The sequence below is a fragment of the Aulonocara sp. 'chitande type north' Nkhata Bay genome, linkage group LG11 (genome assembly GCF_057382095.1).
Source record: "Aulonocara sp. 'chitande type north' Nkhata Bay isolate Kocher_YH1m ecotype deep benthic linkage group LG11, A_spYH_male_GT1.1, whole genome shotgun sequence".
NCBI lineage: Eukaryota > Metazoa > Chordata > Actinopteri > Cichliformes > Cichlidae > Aulonocara > Aulonocara sp. 'chitande type north' Nkhata Bay.
The window spans coordinates 32522786-32546140 of NC_141354.1; the positions used below are offsets into that span (position 1 = coordinate 32522786).

General features: G+C 37.3%; 2 protein-coding genes across 2 annotated transcripts; both read left to right on the plus strand.

Moving 5' to 3' along the window:
* Positions 1-7421: 7421 nt before the first annotated feature.
* Positions 7422-9453, plus strand: LOC147319526 (cathepsin K-like). Its single transcript, XM_086312201.1, has 4 exons — positions 7422-7561; positions 8515-8680; positions 9064-9172; positions 9354-9453. The coding sequence occupies exons 1-4, from the start codon at positions 7487-7489 to the stop codon at positions 9451-9453; spliced, it is 450 nt and encodes a 149-aa protein (XP_086168327.1). The 5' UTR covers positions 7422-7486.
* Positions 9454-10931: 1478 nt separating this feature from the next.
* LOC147319527 (cathepsin S-like) lies at positions 10932-22753 on the plus strand. The gene is made up of 8 exons (XM_086312203.1): positions 10932-11087; positions 15553-15668; positions 15790-15912; positions 17402-17554; positions 18482-18706; positions 20126-20291; positions 20474-20576; positions 22043-22753. Exons 1-8 carry the CDS (start codon positions 11069-11071, stop codon positions 22140-22142), a joined length of 1005 nt encoding a protein of 334 aa, XP_086168329.1. The 5' UTR covers positions 10932-11068; the 3' UTR covers positions 22143-22753.
* Positions 22754-23355: the final 602 nt, after the last annotated feature.

Sequence of the window (23355 nt, forward strand, 5' to 3'; positions counted from 1 at the left end):
ATGATTGACGTTTAAAGTTTTGTATATCTTTTTTTAAAGCCTTTGGTTGGTTAGCCACATTCATTAGCAAGGCAAGTTTATTTATATAGCACAATTCAACCACAAGGTGATTCAAAGTGGTTTACAGAGACATTAAAAAACAAAAACGAATAAAAAGCATGATTTAAAATTGATTTAAAAAAAACAGTAGATAAAATCAGAACAGCAGATGAAATCAGTAGTTAAAATGTAAGCTTTGAAATTTAAGCTTAAAAGTGTGGATTTGGTGTTTTACTCAAATGCAGCTGAGAATAGGTGAGTCTTCAACCTGGATTTAAGTAAACTAAGCAAATTTCAGCTGATCTGAGGCTTTCTGGGAGTTTGTTCCACATATATGGAGCATAAAAGCTGAATGCAGCTTCTCCGTGGCTGGTTCTGACTCTGGGAACTGATAAAAAAAAATACGATCCAGATGACCTGAGGGATCCGGAAGGTTCATAGTGGGTCAGGAGGTCACTGATGTATTTTGGTACTAAACCATTCAGAGCTTTATAGACCAGCATCAGAACTTTAAAGTCTATCCTCTGACGGACAGGCAGGCAGTGTAAAGACCTCAGAGCTGGACTGTAGTAAGTCTAACACATGGACAAGAATGGCACAATAAAGCATGGTGGGTCGAGTCAAGCTGGGGAAAGTTAGACTCAGTCAGATATTTCCCACAGCCTTTCCAGTTTAAAGCTTTTTGTATGGATCTTATTAATTTCTACTTACAACAGTGGGATTGAACAGTATTTCAGCTACACTAAACATTTTGAAAAGAACAGGTGGGAGGGACACAACAGTTCCCCTGTTTGTCACGGTGCTGGGTCGGTGACCCAGTGTTTTGAGTTTCTTGTGTCTCTAAATTTTTGTATTTTTATCTTACTTCTCTTTGTTGCCCCAGTTTATTCTTTAGTCTAGTGTCTTAGTTTGGCTTTCTTGTATTCTCTTTAGTTTTCTAAGTATTTAGTAGCTGCCCTCCATGTCTCCTTGTTGTTGTTTTCTGTGTTTCTTAGTGCTGTCTCCCCTAGTCAAGTCTGTGTCTGTTACATTTCCTGTTTTACTTTGAAGGTCTGTGTCCTACGTGAATGTACTGAGTTTCGCTTCCTTTGGGTCTGGTTATGTCCAATTTCTCTCAGCTGTGCTCCCCTTCTGTGTCTCAATCCCCCCGTTATTTCCCAGTGTATTTAAGCCCTGTGTTTCTCTGTGTTAGTGTTGAGATCTCTCATATGCTGTGTGTGGTTCTCCTTGTGTTTCCTGGTGTACCTTACATTTAGATTTTCCCAGTTTAATATTGTATTATTTGTGATCTGTTTTCCAGCAATAAAGCTGTGCTTTTTGAGTTTATTCCCCGTGTGCCCGTGAGCAGGGGCGGATCTAGAGAAATTTTCTTAGGGTGGCAAAGAAATCAACCCCCCACATATGCAGGTGGTTACATATGGTTAAAATGATTCAAATGCACTAAGTATACACGTTTTTCGTATAAATATAGTCTATAACTTAATTATTGTCTGTAGCCCACATAATTACACACTTTAGTTACATAAAACATGTGAGTTTTGATGTTATGTACTGTATAGCCTGTATATTAAATAATATGTAGCCCAATCCAGAAAGCTACACAACATGGGGCGGTTCATTTACAAACACAAGTCTAATTTAAGTTTCACACTGTTTTTTGTTAGAAAACAATCACATTGTTAGATGCTTAAATTACACAAAATGTCAGAAATGCACTGTCATGAACAAAAATTTAAACCTAATTTTTCATCATTTGTTGGATTAACCCACTGAGGCCTGAAATACAACCGGCCATTTTTGACTCCTTTTGAGTTTACGTTTGTTTCATTTTATTTTTTTCCCCTTGCCTTGTTTGGTATCATTCTTTTCAGCTCAACTGAATTTTGTTGTTTTTTTCACTGACATACTGCATTAGTACTACAATTACTATTAATAGTACTATTACTGATCTGAAATCACACAAAGAACTTAAAATCCTAGTAGTATTTTTTACTGTAAAAAAAAACCAGACATTTTGAGTAAATTTTTATAACTTGAAATGCAAATATAAAATGTACATTTTCTAAACATATACAACTATTTATCTAAAAATGCAGACAATACACCTGCTGTTTGTTTTGTTTTTTCATTTTCTACAACCATTTAAAAATATTACTAAAACTAAAATGAGAGAACAATCAGGTTTCGCAATAAGATGCCCCACAAATGATGTGTGCCAGTAAAAAAAAAGTTTGTCCACCAAAAGACAGAGGAGAACGGCACAGGGATAAACCTGCAGGCCTGACAACAGGAGGTGTATCACTCCGCTGGTTTTCTACTTAGTGACAGTGTTTACCTTTCAAATGTGCCTTTGTGACATTCATTAGTGCCCTCACTGACACACAAAACAAAACGACTACACAACAGAACAGCTACACAAGTCAACACAACACACTAAGTATACACTCCACACGTCACAAATCTCCCACATCTAAAAACTCTCTCTCTCGCTCTCTCTCTCACTCGCTCTGTCTCGCTGCCATTACTGTCACTGTCACTCCCAAAACTTTTCCCTCTTCCTAAACAACCAAATCCCACATGTTGACTTTTTTTTAATTCGTCCACATGGTACATTTTTCTACCGATAGGAAAGAGGTGGCTTTTTTTCCTTTCTTTACTGTTTTCACGCTGTCCTTAGAAAACGCTTAAAACACACACACAAAAACGTGACGACAGTATTTAGAAAAAGCATGGCTTATATATATTATCATAACTCTGGATTTACTGGCCTGTAATTAAAATTTAAAAACTTTGAAGTCCGAACTTTCAGTGTGGGCTGAAATAGAGACTCAGCGTGGCTGCAGCTTTTTGCTATGTCAGCTTAAAATTGTCATGGAGGTGGAGGTGCAGCGTGTCCGTGGACCACATGGTTAATACCACTCACCTTCCTTCCATTTCCAGAGTGTAACATCCAACCACCTGTGTAAAATTGAAAAGACTGACTTCACAATTTGTGAAGATTTTTTTTTTTTTTTACTGTAAACTCAAAAAAAAGATTCAGAAAAACTTGGAAAAAAGCTTGAATCTTTGCAGCATTTATTTAAACATTTAAAGACGTAACCAGTCCCACTTAATGCTCAGATCAACACTAAAAGTAAAAGGCTGTTCTCATGGTTAATTGACTTGGTAACAAAGGCCTTCATTATTAGATGTAATTGGTTGTTAAGAGCAAATTAAAAAAAACATTTATGTAAACAACATTCATCTGGTGGAATTGGTGACTATATTTGTATGAATGTATTTCAACAGTTTGGATGACTGAATGTGTAAAGTGCTTTAGGGTCCTTAGGAACTAGTAAAGCGCTATACAAATACAGGCCATTCACAGGCCAGATAATATAAATTAGTAAAACATACATTCTTTGAGGGATTGTGTGTTACGTTGTCTCCCCCTGGCGGATGTATTTGAACACACAGCCATAAACAGGATTTTTTTTTTTTTTTTTTTAGCTCTTGCTTTGGTTCCTTTGGTTCATGAATTATGCAGCAGACTGGTTGCAGTCTCTGCATAGTAACAGCTCTGCTGCTTCATCCTGAGCTCCTTTTATGATGACTGAATTCTGTTTCTGATGTTTTCTTCAGTTCAGGCAAATTTCTGTTATCGCAGAGCTCAAAGCCACAAACAACATTCAGCGATCTGATTTAAGATTTACAAAGTTTTTAATTGGGGCATCTCTAAGCAGCAGACTGACGTGGAGCATTAGAGGTGTGAAGACTCAGATATTTCAAAATGAAGGCCAAAAAAAGAAAATAATAAGCTAATAAATGTTCGTCTGATTAGGGAATGAGACACACTTTAAAACCAAATGTATGTTTACATGTAAGTGTTTCAGAGCTATAAGCATTAATCTAGTTTATTACATCATGCACTCCTCCAGGGAGGTTGTTCATAACATACAGGGAAGGGATCTGCACCTTTTCAGGCACAGAAGCATTAGTTACACCCAACACATGTTAACAAGAATAACCTTTTCATTTAAAGTCAACATAAACGTTCATCTATATTACAGCAAGTCCCTGTTTCCTGGGTGAAAGCCAAACACGATGGCGGTGTCAGTGATTCATTAGCGCTGGATGTGTCAGTCCAGACCTGTAAAAAAGACCATTTCTCACTGTGTGTCATTAACACTGTTTCGACATTACTGAACACCACAAACTGCCCAGCAGCTGATTCTATTTACAACCCAAATTCACAGCAGTTACAGAATTTCGATCAGCAAACAGAAATGGCTTTCTTTCATTGTCAATGTGGTCACAGTCTGCCTCCCGGTGGACAGACAGGAGAAGACACAGCATTTGCTGTGATGTTGATTTAATCTGTTTAACTTGATTCTCTTTAATATGATAAATCTTGATGAAAAAAACAGGCTCTCTGCAAATGGTTTGCTTAAACAATAATGCCTATCAGAACAGCTGGGTATTTATTTCCTTACAATGTGCACATTTATTCCTGTTTCCTACCAACTCTGGTCTGGTCTGGGTTTCTTACATTTCTGCTGATTATAGCTTCCATGTCGGCTTAGTTTCCTCTTACTGTTGTCAGCAACAGTCCAGTCACAGTGGTATGTACATATCAAACTAAACCTCTTACTCACCAGTCTTTCTTTGACCCCTGACAGGGCTCCTGTGGCTCCTGCTGGGCCTTTAGCTCTGCCGGGGCCCTTGAGGGGCAGTTGGCCAAGCAGACCGGGCAGCTCGTTGACCTCAGTCCTCAGAACCTGGTGGACTGTGTTACAGAGAACGACGGCTGTGGAGGAGGCTACATGACCAATGCCTTCCAGTATGTGAAGGAAAATGGAGGTATTGACTCTGAAGCGGCCTACCCATATGTTGGACAGGTGAGCAACCCACTCTGCCAAACACACAACTAAACTTGAAGTAGCTTATTAATCTGAGCCTTTCACTTCAGTTCATTTCATGTCGTGAGTGCCACATCCTCTATAAACTAAGCACTTATATTTTAATATCACTGGGTGCTTGAACACATAAAGGCAAGATGGACCAAAACAGTCAGGCAAGTTTTTTTTTCCAAGTAATAAATAAGTATAATTTAGTTGGTGTTTGTTCTTTTTTAAATTATCTTCCAGTACTTCCAGTACTTAAGATAAGCTAGAAGTGTGTTCTGTGAAGGCACTCTTACAAAGAAGCTTTGCAGACTTTTCACAAAAACCTAGTTGTTATAAATAATACCCAGTAATCAGTGGTACCTTGTGAATCTTGTGACAGAAGAGTCACAAGGTACCAAAACTTGCATAGCAAGTATTTTGATTATTAATTTATACTACAATTATTAATTTGTTTTTATTGTCGGTTAATCAGTAATAACCATTGGATTAAAATCAGTGTCGGGCAAGTTACTTTGAAAAAGTAATTAATTATAGTTACTAGTTACTTCTTCAAAAGAGTAACTGAGTTAGTAACTGAGTTACAAGATTCTAAAAGTAATTAATTACTTGAAAAATAACTATTGCGTTACTTTAAAAAAAAAATGTTTAACCCTCTGGGCTCCAGTGTATAATTGGCCTTTTTTAACCACTTTTGATTTTACCTCTACATTTAACCTTTAAAAACGATTTACTTTGCCTTGTTTGGTATCATTCTTTTCAGCACAACCTCACGTTTCTGAATTTACAGTTATGCTTTCATTTTGACATAAAAATGATCTAAATCAGACAAAAAACATAAAATCCGAGTAGAAAAAGTTATATTTTTTAACAATCGCAAACATGTTTATTGAATCATATTTCATAACTTTAAATGCAAATATAAATTGTCAATTTTAATGTTATATGCACAAATCTTTTCAAACAACAAAGTTATTTGCAGCTATTTACATTTTACCCTCTTTTTTTATAACAATTTCAAACTATTTATATAACAATCAGGTGTTCTGCATTCAATATGTATGTACTCACTCTCTCTGTTTTTCTGCTGTCTCTCCCTCTCTCCCCCCCCCCTCCCCCCCCTCTCCCTCTCTCAAAACTTCTCCTAAACAACCAAATGTCATGTTGCCATATCATTTTTTGATTGGTCGACATGGCACATTTTTCCACCAACACAAAAGGGCGTTTTTGTTTTTGTTTTGTTTTTTGTTTTGTTTTTTAATTTTTTGCTCAAAAGCATGTCCCGGCTTCCTCCGGTCAGATGCGTGGAGGCAAGCCAGTTGACAGAGCTGTTACTGGAGGTTCGTATTGGCAAACACTTGCTTTCCCGTTCTAATGCATTATTTTAACAACCACTATAACTTTATGTGACTTAGACACCGACTACTGTGAGCAAGAGCCGCATAGTGTTGTCATAACACCGAACAGAACGGAATTGGTGAGTTTGAACTTTGGACTGTTGTGGTGCTAGCAGCTGACGCTAATTGGATTGTTTTGAGTTGACTAATATTTGTTGGATAACAAATGTTTTGAAACTATACAATCTGTATATAGCAGTTGAACTATTTTTTGTTAAATTCTTATTGATAAAATATACTGTTTATTTAATTATTTATCTATCTATAAATTGTGTACACAGGAACAAGAATAACTTAATGTATTTAGCTCAACTGGCTGATATTTTCATATTCTTGTGATTTCTTATTGGCCATGTTTATTTGATGCAGGCCAGGTGACCCTTTTTGGGTTTAAAAAAGGATGAAAAAAAAAAAAAAGGATGGCCAGCCAATGAACGGCAAGGAGCAGAAGTCGTTCTGCATTGAAGCTTCCACTTCCACTGGTCTGGTAGGAAGTTATCAAAGATTATCCAATCACACTGATTTCCACATTCATACACACCATTCCCCCGTTTATGGACAATAGTGCTTGGATATCTCTAATGCACACTGCATAAATAAAATTCATAGATAAAATCCATGGACTTTCTCCCTTTCAGAGTGGATCAGTGTTTTGGATGTTGATGTGTGTTATTTATAGGGGAACATTTTTTGTTGATTTGAGAATCTATATTGCTTGATAAAAGGTATAGGATTATTTAATTGTCTTTATACACCCCAATTGGGTATGTTTGATTAATTGCACCGCTGCAGCTGGAGTGCTTATTGAAGTTTTCCCTTTTCTTTCCTTGTTATTTTCCTTTGGTTTTGGTTAAATACATGGTACCTGCAAAAGCATTTTGTGTTGTGTGTGTGTGTATTTATTAGTTACTGCCCATGAGCTCCAGTAGCAATTCCTAAATCTTTTGACTAATAATAACCCAATATTTCACTTAATACCTAGCATGTATTCATTCATTAGCGCCACTGTGTGTCAGTGTACTGACACACAGTAGAAATTGAAAATCTTTAATATCAAGAATTGACACTTTTAAAATCGGCAACAAACGGTTTTAGCAGCTCGTTGACCTCAGTCCTCAGAACCTGGTGGACTGTGTTACAGAGAACGACGGCTGTGGAGGAGGCTACATGACCAATGCCTTCCAGTATGTGAATGAAAATGGAGGTATTGACTCTGAAGCGGCCTACCCATATGTTGGACAGGTGAGCAACCCACTCTGCCAAACACACAACTAAACTTGAAGTAGCTTATTAATCTGAGCCTTTCACTTGAGTTCGTTTCATGTAGTGAGTGCCACATCCTCTATAAACTAAGCACTTATATTTTAATATCACTGGGTGCTTGAACACATAAAAGCAAGATGGTCCAAAGCAGTCAAGCGGGGGTTTTTAAAGTAATAAACAAGTATAATTTAGTTGGTGTTTGTTGTTTTTTAAATGAGTGATTGCCCCACCTCTTCCAGTACTTAAGATAAGCTCGAAGTTGTTCTGGTAAGGCACTCTTACAAAGAAGCTTTGCATAAAAAGTCTTTTAACCTAGTTGTTATAAATAATACCCAGTAATCAGCTGTTAGCTGCAGATGCATAGATGGTGAAGAGGTTCTCACTTGGCTGTGAGGGTGTCACGTTTGTCCCCTTCACACGCTTCACCAACAACATGCAACGAGGAAGAAAATATTTCATTTTGACAGTAAAGTAGCTGCAAACATCTTACCAGAGGGAGGTGATTCAGCAGAAATGATGAAGTGGAAACTCTCCCATAGAGTGAGCATAGTTTCCTCTTTAGTCATTTGGTAATATGAGAAGGAAGTACATCTGCTCGGTAATGATAAAAATCTGCCGTCTCTCTATTGTTTGGCTAGTTGGAATTGCACCAAACACATCATGTGATATAACATGTGACAGAAGAGTCACAAGGTACTAAAACCTTGCATAGCAAGTATTTTGACTATTGATTTTATACAGCAATTATTAACTTTCTTTTATTGTCGGTTAATCAGTAATAACCATTGGATTAAAATTCGATATTCTACCTAAATATGATTACACTGTGAGGTAAGGACATGAAAAGTAGCATCTTAAATATCAAGAATTGACACTTTTAAAATCGGCAACAAACGCTTTTAGCATTTTCTCCTCCTTTGTCTTGCCTGCAGGATCAGACCTGCCGCTACAATGCATCAGGCATGGCAGCCCAGTGCAAAGGCTACAAGGAGATCCCAGTGGGTAATGAGCGCGCGCTGGCTGTTGCACTCTACAAAGTTGGTCCAGTGTCTGTGGGCATCGATGCACAACAGAGCAGCTTCCAGTTCTACAAGCATGGTATATGAACATATGAACTTCTCATATGTCTGGTCAAATGAAATTGTTACCTGCACCTACTTCATATAAGGGAAGGAAAGTGTGTGGAATAAAATCCTAGAATTTAAGGGCCTGTTTAGTCAGGATTTCTTCATTAAATATGAATTAAATAAACTAAACATGGAGTTCACACCTTCATTTTGAGCAATAAACTTTAAATTAGGCAGCAGTAAAATTTAGTTATAATGGTCTGTATAAGCTAGTAAAACAATTAAACATAATAACACATCAACAACTTTCTGGTTATATTCAACATTAAAAAGTGTGCGAGGTACATAGTTTATGCACTGTTCACTAATGCAGCTCACTCTTTTTTTCTCTCTCTCTCTCTGTTGTGAACCTAGGTGTTTACTACGATCCCAACTGTAACAAAGATGACGTCAATCATGCCGTACTGGCAGTAGGCTATGGAGTGAACACCAAGGGGAAGAAGTACTGGATTGTAAAGAACAGGTGGGACATGTCACTTGTCTGAATGGCATCAGGTGGCTCAAATGTCCACTAAAATTAAGTGTTGGTTGGTTGTTGTTTTCATGTCATCTGTCAAAATGATAAGCTGAAATGCTGTTTGACTCCTGGTGATATTTCATTTTCTCCGTTATTTCCAAGTCCATCTTTTGTCTTTTCTTCACAGCTGGGGTGAGGAATGGGGCAACAAGGGATACATCTTGATGGCACATAACCGTGGCAATGTCTGCGGCATCACCAACCTCGCTAGCTACCCCATCGTGTGAACAGACTAGGGAATGGGCTTTGCTTAGACTACTATAAGACGAATATACACTTAAGCATTTACTCTGAACACCCCACCCCTAGACCGGCCATAACAGCTGCTTGACGTGTTGTGCATTCAAAGATTTGGAATACTTTTCTACACACCTTGGTTATAATTACTGATTTTTTTGAGTTACTGTTTCCTTCCTATAATATCAATGGATATTTTCACATTTTGAACTTCAGCAGGTTGTTTTGACCTGTCTATGTGCCTAAATGTAATGAGTGGCTGCCATTGGATTGGCTGATAATCAGTCATTGTTTTAATGAGTGGTTTAACAGGTATATAAAGTGGCTGTTGTGTTTATATTTATAATTTAATTATTCTACTAAGTGTGCAATATTTCTATATTTTTTGAAGTAAGGAACACCATCACTCCAACACTAACTCCATGACTATTTTCATGTAGGAAAATGAGTGACGTTTGTATTTTTTCGGCCATACTTGGCACCACAAGGAGTTTGCATTAATGATTATTATTTATATGGTGCTGAATTACTCTATAAAAGCATGTAGTGCCATGAAACCATTGCTTGAACTTATATGTTCATGACTGAAATGCATGATTTGGTTTGTTCCTCTTTCAGTGTTCTGTGTTCATCCAACAGCAGACAACGTACTGACCTCATGATCTTTCATTTACAGCTGACAGGTCAAATATTTATTTTGACCTTCTGTAACTGCAGAATTAACTTCCAAGATTTTTAATGACCTTCCTGACCTTTCTGATTAGTTTCAATGAATTAAATATAAAATTCTAATAAGTAAATTGCCATAATATAATTTTCCATTCTCCAAGTTTTCCATTTCCATATTTCTAACCCTCAGAGAAAACTGTCATTTGCACACATGATAGTCTCATAGTTAATATGGGTAGCTACAGCTAAAATTATGATTTTATGCCATTCTGTACAAAACTCACAAGATCAAATGAAAACTCAAAGGAAATATTGTTGGAAATAACTTTGTCAGCTTGGTCGAATTTGTAATTTCAAGAAAGGAATTCTGGCATATGAAACATGACTGTGAGATACCTTCTTTGACAAAACGATGTGCTTCTGTTGTGTTTATTCTGAACTTTAATCTTGCCTCTGTCATACTAATATAAAACAGAAACACAACTCTCAGTCTAATAAGAAGCTAAACTAAAACATAAAATAATAACGAGGAAACCCCAATCTGGAAATAAACCCAACTACACTGAACTAAAGATAAATAAATTAATAAATTAAAACTAAAAAAAACTTGATTGCTCATAGGGTGTAATGAAAAGGCTAAATGTGGGAAGTAAGACACTTTTAATGTGCATAAAATGCTGAGTGTGTGTACTTGTCATACTTTCCGAAAGTGTGCAATTGTGTGGTTCAATTTTTGGGAAAACCTCTGAATAAGTGGTTTTTGTTTACCTTCTGTTTCATATCTTTTGCGTTCAACTATTCCTTTCCTGCACTGTGAGGAAAACGGTGTAGCTTTTACTTTCGAAAGAGGAAGAACTGCGAGAGAACATGTGACACTTTGCTCATAAATAATAGCAACAAGGAAACGCAGTCAGACTGAATTTCCGCGCAGCAAAGATGAGTCCGACTAATCAAGGCAAGTGAAACACTTTCCAGTAATACTTTAATAGCTTTAGTAGAAATATTAATCGCTGGTAAAACAAAAAGGCGGACATCGCCCCATAAAAAGCTTCATAATTTAGTTTACTTTCGTTTTTGTAGCTTTCAAAGACTTTTCTTTGTTCAGGCTGCAGGTGTGTTCAACGATAGAAATACATTGTAACCTTGTTATAATGTCATGACAGTGAAGTAAAGTGTTTCTATAATGTTTAATAATTGTAAAAATAAAAAAGAAAGAAAGAAAGAAATTGTCCAAACACACTCGGTGTATGTTTAGTATATTCTTATGTAATTACACCATAGAAATGAAGGCTGTGTTGTACAACTACGCTGTAGCATTTGTTTAGTAAAACAATTTAAAAGTAATATAAAACCGGAATTCTTCGTTTTTGTATTTGTATTTATGAAACTGACAACAAAGCGAAGCGGAAAAAAGAGCCAGTCAAAGTCACTTTTGGGTAAAACTCCAAGTACAAACGGAGTAGATGGCTTACTTAAATTGCTTTAAATCGCATACATTAGTATGAGAAGCCTGATGAGTTATAAATTCTCGTTAAAAAATATTATATATATCATATTAAATTAAGGTTATACACTGAGGGTATTGTATGTACCGGTATTGTTTGAAGAGGGTCCTCTTCCCAGTTGAGAACTGTACCAGGTATAAGAGGTGGAGCTTCATATTCATCGCTGTACTTTTTGCGTTTTCATAAGTTTCACTTCAGGTCTTGTGACTGTGGAGTCATTTTGAAAACTTGCACAGCCTTAAATATGTGGATGTGATACTTGAGACTCATCTTAACACAGTGACCCTAAAGACACAGTGATCTGTGCAAAAAGTTGTTTTTTTTTAAAGTGACTTTTGCTATTAGTGATGAGAATTCCGGCTCTTTTTAGAGAACCGGCTCTTTCGGCTCGCCTCACTAAAAAAAAAAAAACCCGGCTCTTTCAGCTCCCAATCGACTCTTCAGGTTGTTTTGTTGCTTTAATTCATTTATTATCAACAACAATATAAAATCATGCACAAAAGAAATTAGTAATTAAAAAAACAACAACGTGGTTTTATTTATTTATATATTTACATATAAATATAAATGGTGGTCCTTGGAGACAAAGCTTGTACAAACTCCAAAAAGCATGTAAAAACTCTGAAGCATTTACAAACTCCAAAACACATTTCTAGCGTTAACTGAACTTCCAAAACAGAGATATCTAGATCACTTAAATTACACAATTGAAAGCATATGTGTATTGTTTGTGTATTTATACACAAGCACTCATATATAGTCAAATAATTTAAAAAAAATGTTCATTTACCTGTTGCACACCAAATCCAGTCGTTGGTACTTCTTGGCATGTGTAGGTAACAAAAGCTCAACACTGTGCCTAGCATCCTGGAGCACTTCTGTTGTGTTTTGAGTTTGCACGTGTTTTGGGGCCACCGTAAATATACTTTTGTTTATTCACTCCACATAAAATGTAATCAATAAATCATATAATACAAAAGAACAACTATTTACATTTCAACTTTTAACTATTTAAACTTTCAGCTTTAAAGTGAAACAACACAAAACACCGCAAACCACAACACAATTAAATCTAGATTAAAATATGCAAAACAAAAAGATCCACATTCTCTGTCATATAGGTCTGCATGAATAAACTTTCTGAATCCTTTATCATCCACAACTGAAAATTGTGGATGGTTACTATACCTTTCCAGTGTTGGGCAAGTTACTTTGAAAAAGTAATTAATTATAGTTACTAGTTACTTCTTCAAAAAAGTAACTGAGTTAGTAACTGAGTTACAATATTCTCAAAGTAATTAAATACTTGAAAAGTAACTATTGCATTACTTAAAAAAAACAAAAAAACAAAAAAAAAACATATAACCCTCTGGGGTCCAGGGTATAATTGGCCATTTTTTAACTACTTTTGATTTTCCCTCCACATTTCACCTTTAAAAACGATTTACTTTACCTTGTTTGGTATCATCCTTTTCAGCACAACCTCATGTGTCTGAATTTACAGTTATGTTTTCATTTTGACATACTGTATTAACACAATTGATCTAAAATCAGACAAAGAACATAAAATCAGAGAAGAAAAAGTTATATTTTTTAACAATCGCAAACATGTTTAATGAATCATATTTCATAACTTTAAATGGAAATATAAATTGTCAATTTTAAAATCCTATGCACAAGTTTTGCAAACAACAAAGTTATTTGCATCCATTTACCTTTTACATTGATTTTTTTAAATAACCATTTCAAACTATTTACAGAACAATCAGCTGTTCTGCATTCAATAAGATGCCACACAAATTATTTGTGCCATTCCAAAAAAAAAACAGTCGCCTCATTGTTCTGACACACAACACAAAACTATCCACAACACTACACACTAACTACACCAGACAACACATTAACTACACACCCCAAACACGCTAAACGTCACTAATCTCTCACATCTCAAAACTCCCTCTCTCTCTCTCTCTCTCTCTCTCTCTCTCTCTCTCTCTATCTATCTCTCTATCTCTCTCTCTCCGCGTCACTCCTAAAACTTCCCCTATTTTTTGTTTTGTTTTTTTATTTTTTGCTCATAAGCAGAGCGTGCTTGCTAGCGCTGTCCTTAGACAGTAAACGTGACGAAACTATTGAGGAAAAAACACACGTATATATTGTTTATCATGACTCTGGTTTTACATGGCCTATCAACACAATTTAAAAACTGGTATATATCACCTTGTTGCTTTGTCTTTAAGTGGCCGTGTGATTGGCTTACCACGACTACTTTATTCTTCCTCAGTCAAACAGCAGCATGCCATTGTTTTGCCCCCTTAGCTCCAGGTGTTGTGCTAGACAGTGATCATGATTACCGTCCGCGGGAGCGCGCGCAGCTGCTTAAAGCTGTATCGCCCAGATTACTTACAGCTGCTTCCGTGCAACTGATATAAGATGCGTTAAGCTGAACACAGCTTCAACCGTCTGTTTGTTGAAAAATAGTAACGGACCGCATTTTCTTGTTAGTAACTGTAACGGCGTTGTAACGATAGGAACAGTAATTAGTTAGATTACTCGTTACTGAAAAAAGTAACGCCGTTACTTGTAGCGCCGTTATTCCCATCACTGTACCTTTCTGATGTGACGTTGTTGTCCTTGGCTCTCTTGCCCTCCCGCTCTGTTCCTGTGCTACTGCGAGTTTAACTACCGCCCCTCCCCCCTCTGCTCAGCGCAAGCACAAGGCTCGCATGCGGAGTGAAGCGGAAAAACAGTGCGAGAGAAAGGGTGAGAGAAAGAAAAGAAAAACACGCCTTGCCTCGTTCACTTCAAAGAGTCGGCTCAAAGAGCAATTTCGTTCGCGAATGACACATCACTATTTGCTATGTAGATGAGGCCAATGAGCCACCTTGGTATAAAACCCCTGAAGACAACATCAGCACCAATTACAGCCTGGTAACATGCTTGAACTCTGAGTTCAAACAGCAGTTTTCAGTGGAATCACTTTAATGTCTACAGTTTTGTATATTTCATCTTAGTCATTGTAAGAAAACTTTCCAAACACTCTCCCTTTTTGTATTTTGAGACCTTTTTGTTGATTCTAGTACATGCTGATATGTTTATGCCCTGTTTCTGAGACGCAGAGGTGACCTAGATCAGTTTGGTTTAGATTTATTGCCAGCAATCTGATAACAAGTGACGTAAACCAATATTTACAAGTGTGTTTTGTCCCCATTCTGAGAATTAGAGACAGTAAAATTGTGAAAAAAATGCCTTTTCATTTGGGAAAAATAACCATGGATGTATCTAGAAAAATAATTGTGGCCTCTTTTGACCCTTTAGAGTTACTAAACGCCTATCTCCATCTTTTTGTTGTTTTCTTTTTGTTAGTATGTAAAACAGCACTGAAAATATTTTGGCCTGTGTCGTGCCAGAGTCTCTATGGGTGGCTGTAGCTCAGGTGGCAGAGCAGATCAGCCACTAATCAGAAGGTCGGTGGTTCGATCCCAGGCTGCCTCCTGGCTGCATGCCAAATATCCTTGGGCAAGATACTAACCCCATGTTTGCCTACTGGTGGTGGTCAGAGGGCCCGGTGGCGCCAGTGTCCGGCAGCCTCGCCTCTGTCAGTGCGCCCCAGGGCAGCTATGGCTACAACGTAGCTTGCCATCGCCAGTGTGTGAATGTGTGTGTGAATGGGTGAATGACTGAATGTAGTGTGAAGCGCTTTGGGGTCCTTAGGGACTAGAAAAGCGCTATACAAATGCAGGCCATTTACCATCTATGTGTGGTTTTTATGAAACTAAGGTCTGTTTCTGACTGGAAACCAGAACTTTCTGCCAGGCAGGTTGTTTTCTCAGTGTGTTAGTGAGCATCAGTCTCATCAAAGGTCAGGTGACATCCTGTCTTCTCGTGTCATCGTCTATGTTTGTGTGTTTGCAGGCCTGCTGTTGCTGCTCATCTCCCTGTGTGCCGGGGCAGCAGCCATGTTTGAATCCACACTGGACGCACACTGGGAGCTGTGGAAGAAGACACATGGGAAGAGCTACAAAAAAGATGTATGTGACAAAAAGTAGTAGTAATAAATATTTTTTTGTGTTATATATGTACAAACTCTGCACAAGGCTTATAATTAACTTATACGGCATTTTCACCTCATCTGCTCTTTCTTTATGTGAGGTGGAGGATGCTCACCGCCGCAAGCTGTGGGAGAATAACCTGAAGATGATTACCGTGCACAACCTGGAGGCCTCAATGGGACTTCACACCTATGAACTGGGCATGAATCACATGGGAGACCTGGTGAGACACTCTCTTGCTTCATTAATGCTTTTGACTTATGATATTTTTTATTCATTAATGGTGATTGTATTAATGATGTTGAAAAGGTCAACAGAATTAAAGCTGATCTGTCTTAAAGAGTAGCTATGAATAGATAACAGATTACTGGCACTTCATGTTTCTGGTTTCCCTATTTTTGTTTTCTGAGTTCCCCTTTCTCTGTCTTTATGTTCCGTGTCAGTTTTCATGTTTCAGTGTCTTCATATTTTGTATTTAGTGTCTTTTGGGTGCTTTATCAATTAATGCAGGCTAGATACCTCTAACAAAAACAAATACAAGTCAAGCAGGCTAATATTAAACATATGTTGGGGCACACATGTATAGTTTCACATTGCTAATTTTATCTCAGGTCTCTTAATTTATTCAGTTAGCATTCATAACATTTCAATATGCTGTGGTAACACTTAAACTGAGTTTAAAAAAAAACTATCAAATATTCAAAAAATAAATTATGGTACCTTTGCTTTGACTTTCTGCAGAATGTAAATTAGCAACATTAACTGGTAAAGCACCAAGCTTTACCTTTAACCCTTTGGCTCTTCTAACCTTTCTTTCCTGATTAGCTGCAGAGTTTTGGTTCTGGCCTTTGAGACTTGACTGGAGTAATGAGGTGATTTCTCCTCTTAGCTCAAATAATCATCAGGCTGACTAGGATCTATTCTCCAGTCAAGACCCTACAGTATATTCCTGAGCTAACTTAATGAATAACCAAAGCACTCAGACTGCATACTGGAATCTCAACCGTTGTCTGGTCAGTGACCTGCTTCACCTTAGTCTTTGTTGGAGAATGTTTTTGAGCATTCAGACAGAACTGAGTCCATTCTGTTTATTTATTGACTTCATCTATACCAAAAGAAACAAACGTGATTCCTGAGAGGAATCAGATTTGAAAAGGACAGACACAGATTACTGTATATAAAGTGGACAGTGAAACATGTTTACCTTTTTTAACACATTGGTTTTATTTTGCATACTGTCAAGAGTGTTATCAGGGCATTTTTTTAATATGTGCTCATGAAAATCTGAAATGGTAGTTATTTGTTTATATATGATCTCGTGCAACAGCAGGAGCAGCAAACTGAAACTGTTCTCTTTTTTGACTGCTCTCTCCATTCAATCAATATTAAAAAGGCTCTTATTGTCCTGGAGAGGTTATCCGCAATCAACAAATAATTCGTTTGAGGGAAAAAAATATTTTAAAATGTTCCCAGTCTTTGGGAACATATAAAATGATTGTAGCAAAAATCAACAAAAACTTAAATAATAATATAGCATTTTCATGAATTAAAAATGTCAAGTGTTTTTTATTATTTAATTGAAAGCGACATCAAAAAACTGTCAAAATAATCCTACATCCATTAAATGAACTGGAATTTCCGCATTCAGACAGAAAAGGCTGATTGTAACAGATATTTGTGTCTCATTCCATAATTTGTGTTCTTCCTCATAGACAGAAGAAGAGATCCTGCAGTCTTTTGCAACTCTCAAACCTCCCACTGGCATCCAGAGGGCGCCATCTCCCTTTGCAGGGGCATCAGGTTCTGGCATACCAGACACTGTGGACTGGAGAGAGAAGGGTTATGTCACCAGTGTCAAGATGCAGGTAAAAAAAAGAGGTCATTTATATCAGGGTTTGTGTATTAGTGCTGCTGAGAAGAATCAGTTCATGTTTGCACGAGAAGAATTTCACCATATCCACTTTTACTACTACGAAGAAGATGACTGCCTCTCGTTTACTGAACCCTGAAAGTTCTCTGGGGTTTTTTTGTTTGTTATTTTTTTTATGTTTTTTCATAGTTTTACATCCCAAAAAAGGTGTAACACTGTTGAAAAAAAAACAAAAACAGAACGCAATAATTTGCAAATCTCATAAACCTGTACTGTATTCACACTAGAACATAGCAATCATCACTGTTTTAAAGCAGTGCATATTTATTTATTTATATTTTTGCATTTTTTATATGATATGATAAGATTATAAAATAAATCATGTATGTTAGAAAACAGGATATTGAGATGTTCAAAGTCTTTACAATTTTATGTTGAGGAACATTCTTCTAAAAATATTTCACAGTTCATATAAGCAGTTTTTGGTGAAAAAAATTGGTGAACCCCTGACAGTCTTTACTTCTGACAAACTCTGCCTCTCTAAGATGTTTTTAATGCCCAATCATGTTACTGACCTGTTGCCAGTAACCTTATTATTTGAAAAGTATTCTTCCAGCTGTTTCTTTGTAGCCTTCCCAGCCTTTGGTTGTCAGTGGCCTAAATTTTTTGAGACAACGTTTGCTAACATGAAATGTAGAATGAGCTAATATCTGACATGAAATAGTATGAAATAGTTTTTATGTTCTACTATAAATGAAATATTGGATTTGAAAATCATTGCATTCTGTTTGTATTTACATTTTACACAGCGGTCCAATATTTTTGGAATTGGAGTTATAAAAAGTGCTTCTATGCTCTTAAAGTGGACATTTAGAGGAAGACTTAAGAATATGAGCATGACATTTTTTTTTTTTTTATTCAGGGTGCTTGTGGAGCTTGCTGGGCCTTCAGTGTTGCAGGGGCCCTGGAAGGTCAGTTAGCCAAGACAACAGGAAAGCTGGTGGATCTCAGTCCCCAAAACCTGGTGGATTGTTCTGGCAAATATGGTAACGAAGGCTGCAACGGAGGCTACATAGACCGAGCTTTCCAATATGTCATCGACAACCACGGAATTGACTCTGATGCTTCATACCCATATACAGGACATGTAAGTAAACATACATGCATGTGTGACCTCATGTGCACACTTCTGTGCTAAAAGAACATTCAGCACTTATTTAAGTGATAATTCCAAGGCAAAAACAAAATCTCAGTTAAAATAGTAATTCATCACAATCCCTGTCACCCTCCTTTCATTAATCAGCCATCTCCAGGTTAGTAGGGACAAATATAATTAATACAAATATTAAACATATGAGAAGCAAGTACCCCTAAGAAAGGTACTTTCCTCAGCATCTCTACACACCGCTCCCCGGACACTGTATTGGTGGTTGCTTCACTGAGTGAATGATTAAATGCAGTGGACTAATTTCCAATGGGATTAATAAAGTGTATCTCCTTCTTCGTTAACAGAAGGTCAAATATCAAAATTCATTATTTACAACAAAAATGGAGTAGACAGTAGCAAAGTTATTTTTTGCTCATAAAGATAAACATAAACTAGGATTATATTATGATTATATAAAGAAAAACATGTCTTAGTTTAAAATGTGTGTAGAAATAAAAACAATTTGTAACTTTTAATTAAGAAATGTTATGTTTTTAATAAAATCCTAATATAATCCTAGTTTATACCGTCTTTATATTATATTCAATTAATAACAGAGTTTAAATAATTTGAAATCAGTATATTCTGTTCCAACAAGCCAACTTTTACAAAACTTTTACAAAAATTTAAACACAGGACTCTAACACAAGCTTTACAAAACCCTGTATGAGACACCTAGGTGGGTGTATAAACACCAGCAAGAAGTTGAGTCCGATCCTTCAGGCTGTAGACAGCAACACTCACACTTGTCTGTGGTCAGCTGTTAACGTCTCTTTGGAGCAACAATAAATTAATCGGAGCGGACAACATGTTTGTCCTCCAGGCTTTATGTAGTTCGCTGTTGTTTGTGTGGAGGAGGCCAGTTCTGAGACGATTCAACAGACTGTTCCAGCCTCGCGGGGGTGGCAATGTTTTTAATTTAGCCAAAAGAAAATAAAAAAAAAAAACGAAAAAACAAAAACAAAACAAGAACTTTGTAATGTGAAATACTCAGTGACTATCCTTACCAAAAATATCAAGCATGGAAATTATGACAATATCTATGTAGTTTGCAACAGTCTTTAGGTTTATTTTTGTCCTGAAGTGCAAATTATGACACCACTGACTTATTCCTTTGAGAAGTGAGATGCAGTCCAATCAATGGAGAGCCTACAAGACTAAAGGAGTGATTTTAACTGAGTTCAAAAACCTAGTTAATGAATATATTTTCAATTTGTTGGTGCCCCTCCCAATTCTCCAATTCTGCCTTAGGGCAGCCCTGTATGTTGTAAAACAAGAATATTTTTAGATTTTTTTAATGTGTATGAAGTTCTTTCCTGACTGCATCAGATCCTTTAACATTTTTTTCTTTAACTTCAGGATGATCAGTGCCACTACAACCCAGCAACCCGTGCTGCCAACTGCTCCAGTTACCAGTGTCTGCCTGAAGGGGACGAGAACGCTCTGAAGCAGGGTCTTGCTACCATTGGACCCATTTCAGTGGGAATTGATGCTAGGCGGCCCACGTTTATTTTATATAGGAGTGGTAAGATACACCTCATCAGATGCAAAGTAAATGGAAAAACAGTTTTAAAATGTTTGGAGGATGAAGGAGGTTTTTTTTTTTTTTTTTAGAAGACAAATTTGAGTTCAGTTTTCCTGGAAATTATTATTTATGGCTGCTTAGAAATTTTTAATCAGATTGATCATTTCTTCTTATAATTTCAGGAGTGTATAATGACCCATCATGCACTCAGAATGTGAATCACGCTGTGTTAGCTGTGGGCTACGGCACTCTGAATGGACAAGACTACTGGCTCATAAAGAACAGGTGAGACATTTTCACTGATTTCTCTTGAATCTGGCTTTTATATACAAAGTGATTTCATGGACAGGGCCTCTATTGTCTTCCACCATCTGTTCACTAATGTGGTGCATACTGGAGGACTCTAGAAGACAAATAAGAAGTGAAAGAGAGAAGTCAGGCTTTTTAAAAAGTACATATCATCAACACGCAAAAACTGACCTGGCCTGGGAATACCAAGGTTTTCCCAGGCCAGCCGAGAGATATAATCTCTCCAGAGTGTCCTGGGTCTGCCCCAGGGCCTCCTCCCAGTGGGACATGCCCCGAACACCTCACCCAGGGGGGCACCCAGGTAGCGTCCTTGTCAGATGCCCGAACCACCTCGACTGGCTCCTTTTGTTGTGGAGGAGCAGCGGCTCTACTCTGAGCCCCTCCCGGATGGCTGAACTTCTCATCCTATAAGAGGGAGGCTAGCCACCCTTCGGAGGAAGCCCATTTCTGCCTCTTTTATCTCGTTCTTTCGGTCACTGCCCACATCTAGTGACCATAGGTGAGGGTAGGGACGTAGACTGACCAGCAAATTGAGAGCTTTGCTTTTACACTCAGCTCTCTCTTTACCACAACAGACCGATACAGCGTCCGCATCACTCAGCCGCAGCACCAATCCATCTGTCGATCTCCCACTCCCTTTTCCCATCAGTCGTGAACAAGTACTTGAACTCCTCCACTTGGGGCAAGAACTTGTCCCTGACCCGGAGTGGGCACTCCACCCTTTTCCTGGCTGAGGACCATTGCCTCAGATTTGGAGGTGCTGATTCTCATTCCCAAAGCTTCACACTCAGCTGCGAACCATTCCAAGGCGAGCTGGAGGCCATCACCCGATGAAGCCAACAGAACCACATCATCTGCGAAAAGCAGAGATGACATTCTGAGACCACCCAAGTGAAAGCCCTCTGCCACTTGGGTACGCCTAGGAATTCTGTCCATAAAAATTATGAAAAGAATAGGTGACTAAGGGCTGCCCTGGCAAAGCCCATCACCCACCAGGAACAAGTCCAACTTATTGCCGGCTTTGCAGACCAAGAGCTGGTCTAGTGTTCCACGACTAGGACAAAAAAATGCATTGTTCCTCCTGTATCTGAGGTTCGACTAATGGACACATCCATTCATATGACATCCCTGTCCTTTGTTAATACTTAAACATAAACTATACTGAGTTAGATGTAAAAGTAGGAAGAAAGACAGTTTTGTTAATGTTTATTCAAAGATGAAAAAACAAATGTACCAGCTGCTGAAGTCATTTCATTTTTAGAATTCATATGAACAAGCATTTAATCATCCACTGGACCTGGTTTTATCTTCTTTTGTTTTCTTTTTTAATAAAAACGTCAAAAAAACAAGATAAGAATGATTTAATACATCAATAACAAAATGTGAAGTTTTAAAACATTTAATTACATTTATCTGATAATTCATTATTTTGTACTCTCCAGCTGGGGAACTTCCTTCGGAGATCAGGGATACATCCGGATGGCACGCAACCAGAATGATCAGTGTGGCATTGCTCTGGATGCCTGCTACCCCGTCATGTAACTGCAGAGGGAACTGAAATGAATCTCTTGCAAAATGAATATAAATGAATATATCATTTATGACTTTTTTTATTAAGTCTTCAAAAACTACAGCTTCAAACTAACACTTTTTGGTGCTTCTCTTGAAAAATTATATCTTGAGGAGGAATCATTATCACTGACTTTATTTGGCGTGTGACATTGTGGAAATGCTAATGTGTGTATCTCTGTGTGTGAGTACACACATTTTTGGTATACCCGCTTATCAAAGTTCAAACTACTTTTCTCCTTGAAAGGTAAGGTTCAGCAATTGCTTTAAAAGATTTGATTTTTCACAAGTTAAAGAAAAATATTTATCCCCCAATGTTTACTTTGGTTAGCATTAACTACTAAATCAGGGGGTTACCAGAAGTATAGACATTTGTTCAAGGTTACAAGGTTTAATTAAAAATCTTTCTATATCTGTGGTAAAAAGTTGTGAATGTACTGGATGTTTAGCGCTGGACTACTGTATATTTTATGACATGAGTGAGATTAAGATTAAATTCACAACACAACATGTACTGCTGCTTTGTTGTTGACACTTATATTATGTAATCAGACTCAATGTAAAAATAAAACATTTTCCAAAAATCTGGTTCCTTATTCACAAAATAATGAACACGGAATTATAATATTTAACTTTAAGGGTGTCATGGTGCTGTGTCTGTTACTGCGTTTATGTCTTTGGACTTTTGGTCTTGTTTTCTTACGATGGTAGCGGTTTATGTTTCTTAGCCCTTTTCTGGTATTACTTAGTTTCCTGGTTTAATCATTTAGATTTCTGGTTCTTAATTACTTTTAGTTAGTTCTGTTTCGTTCCCTCTCTTTTGCCTTTGTGTATCTTTATTGTGTGAGTTTGTCCCTTTGTCCCTCGTCAGATCCTCGTCATGTTCATCATCCGTCATGTTTCAAGTCTCAGGTTTTCTTGTTCCAGGTACCTTGTGTTTAGTTTTTGTTGATTTAATCTTAGTCTCCCTTTTGCTTTGGTTGTATTTTGTGCAGTCAAAAATAAAAAGCTCACTTTCATTTTTGACTGCAGTCCTCCTTACTCTGCAATTGGGTCCACACTCCCCACACAGTCTGCCATCACAGACCTGACAAAAGGGGGATATGTATTTATGTAAACATGCCTGGGATGTTGAGGGTTTTAACTGGTTGAGTACTAAAATGTGCATGTTATACAGCATTTTCGT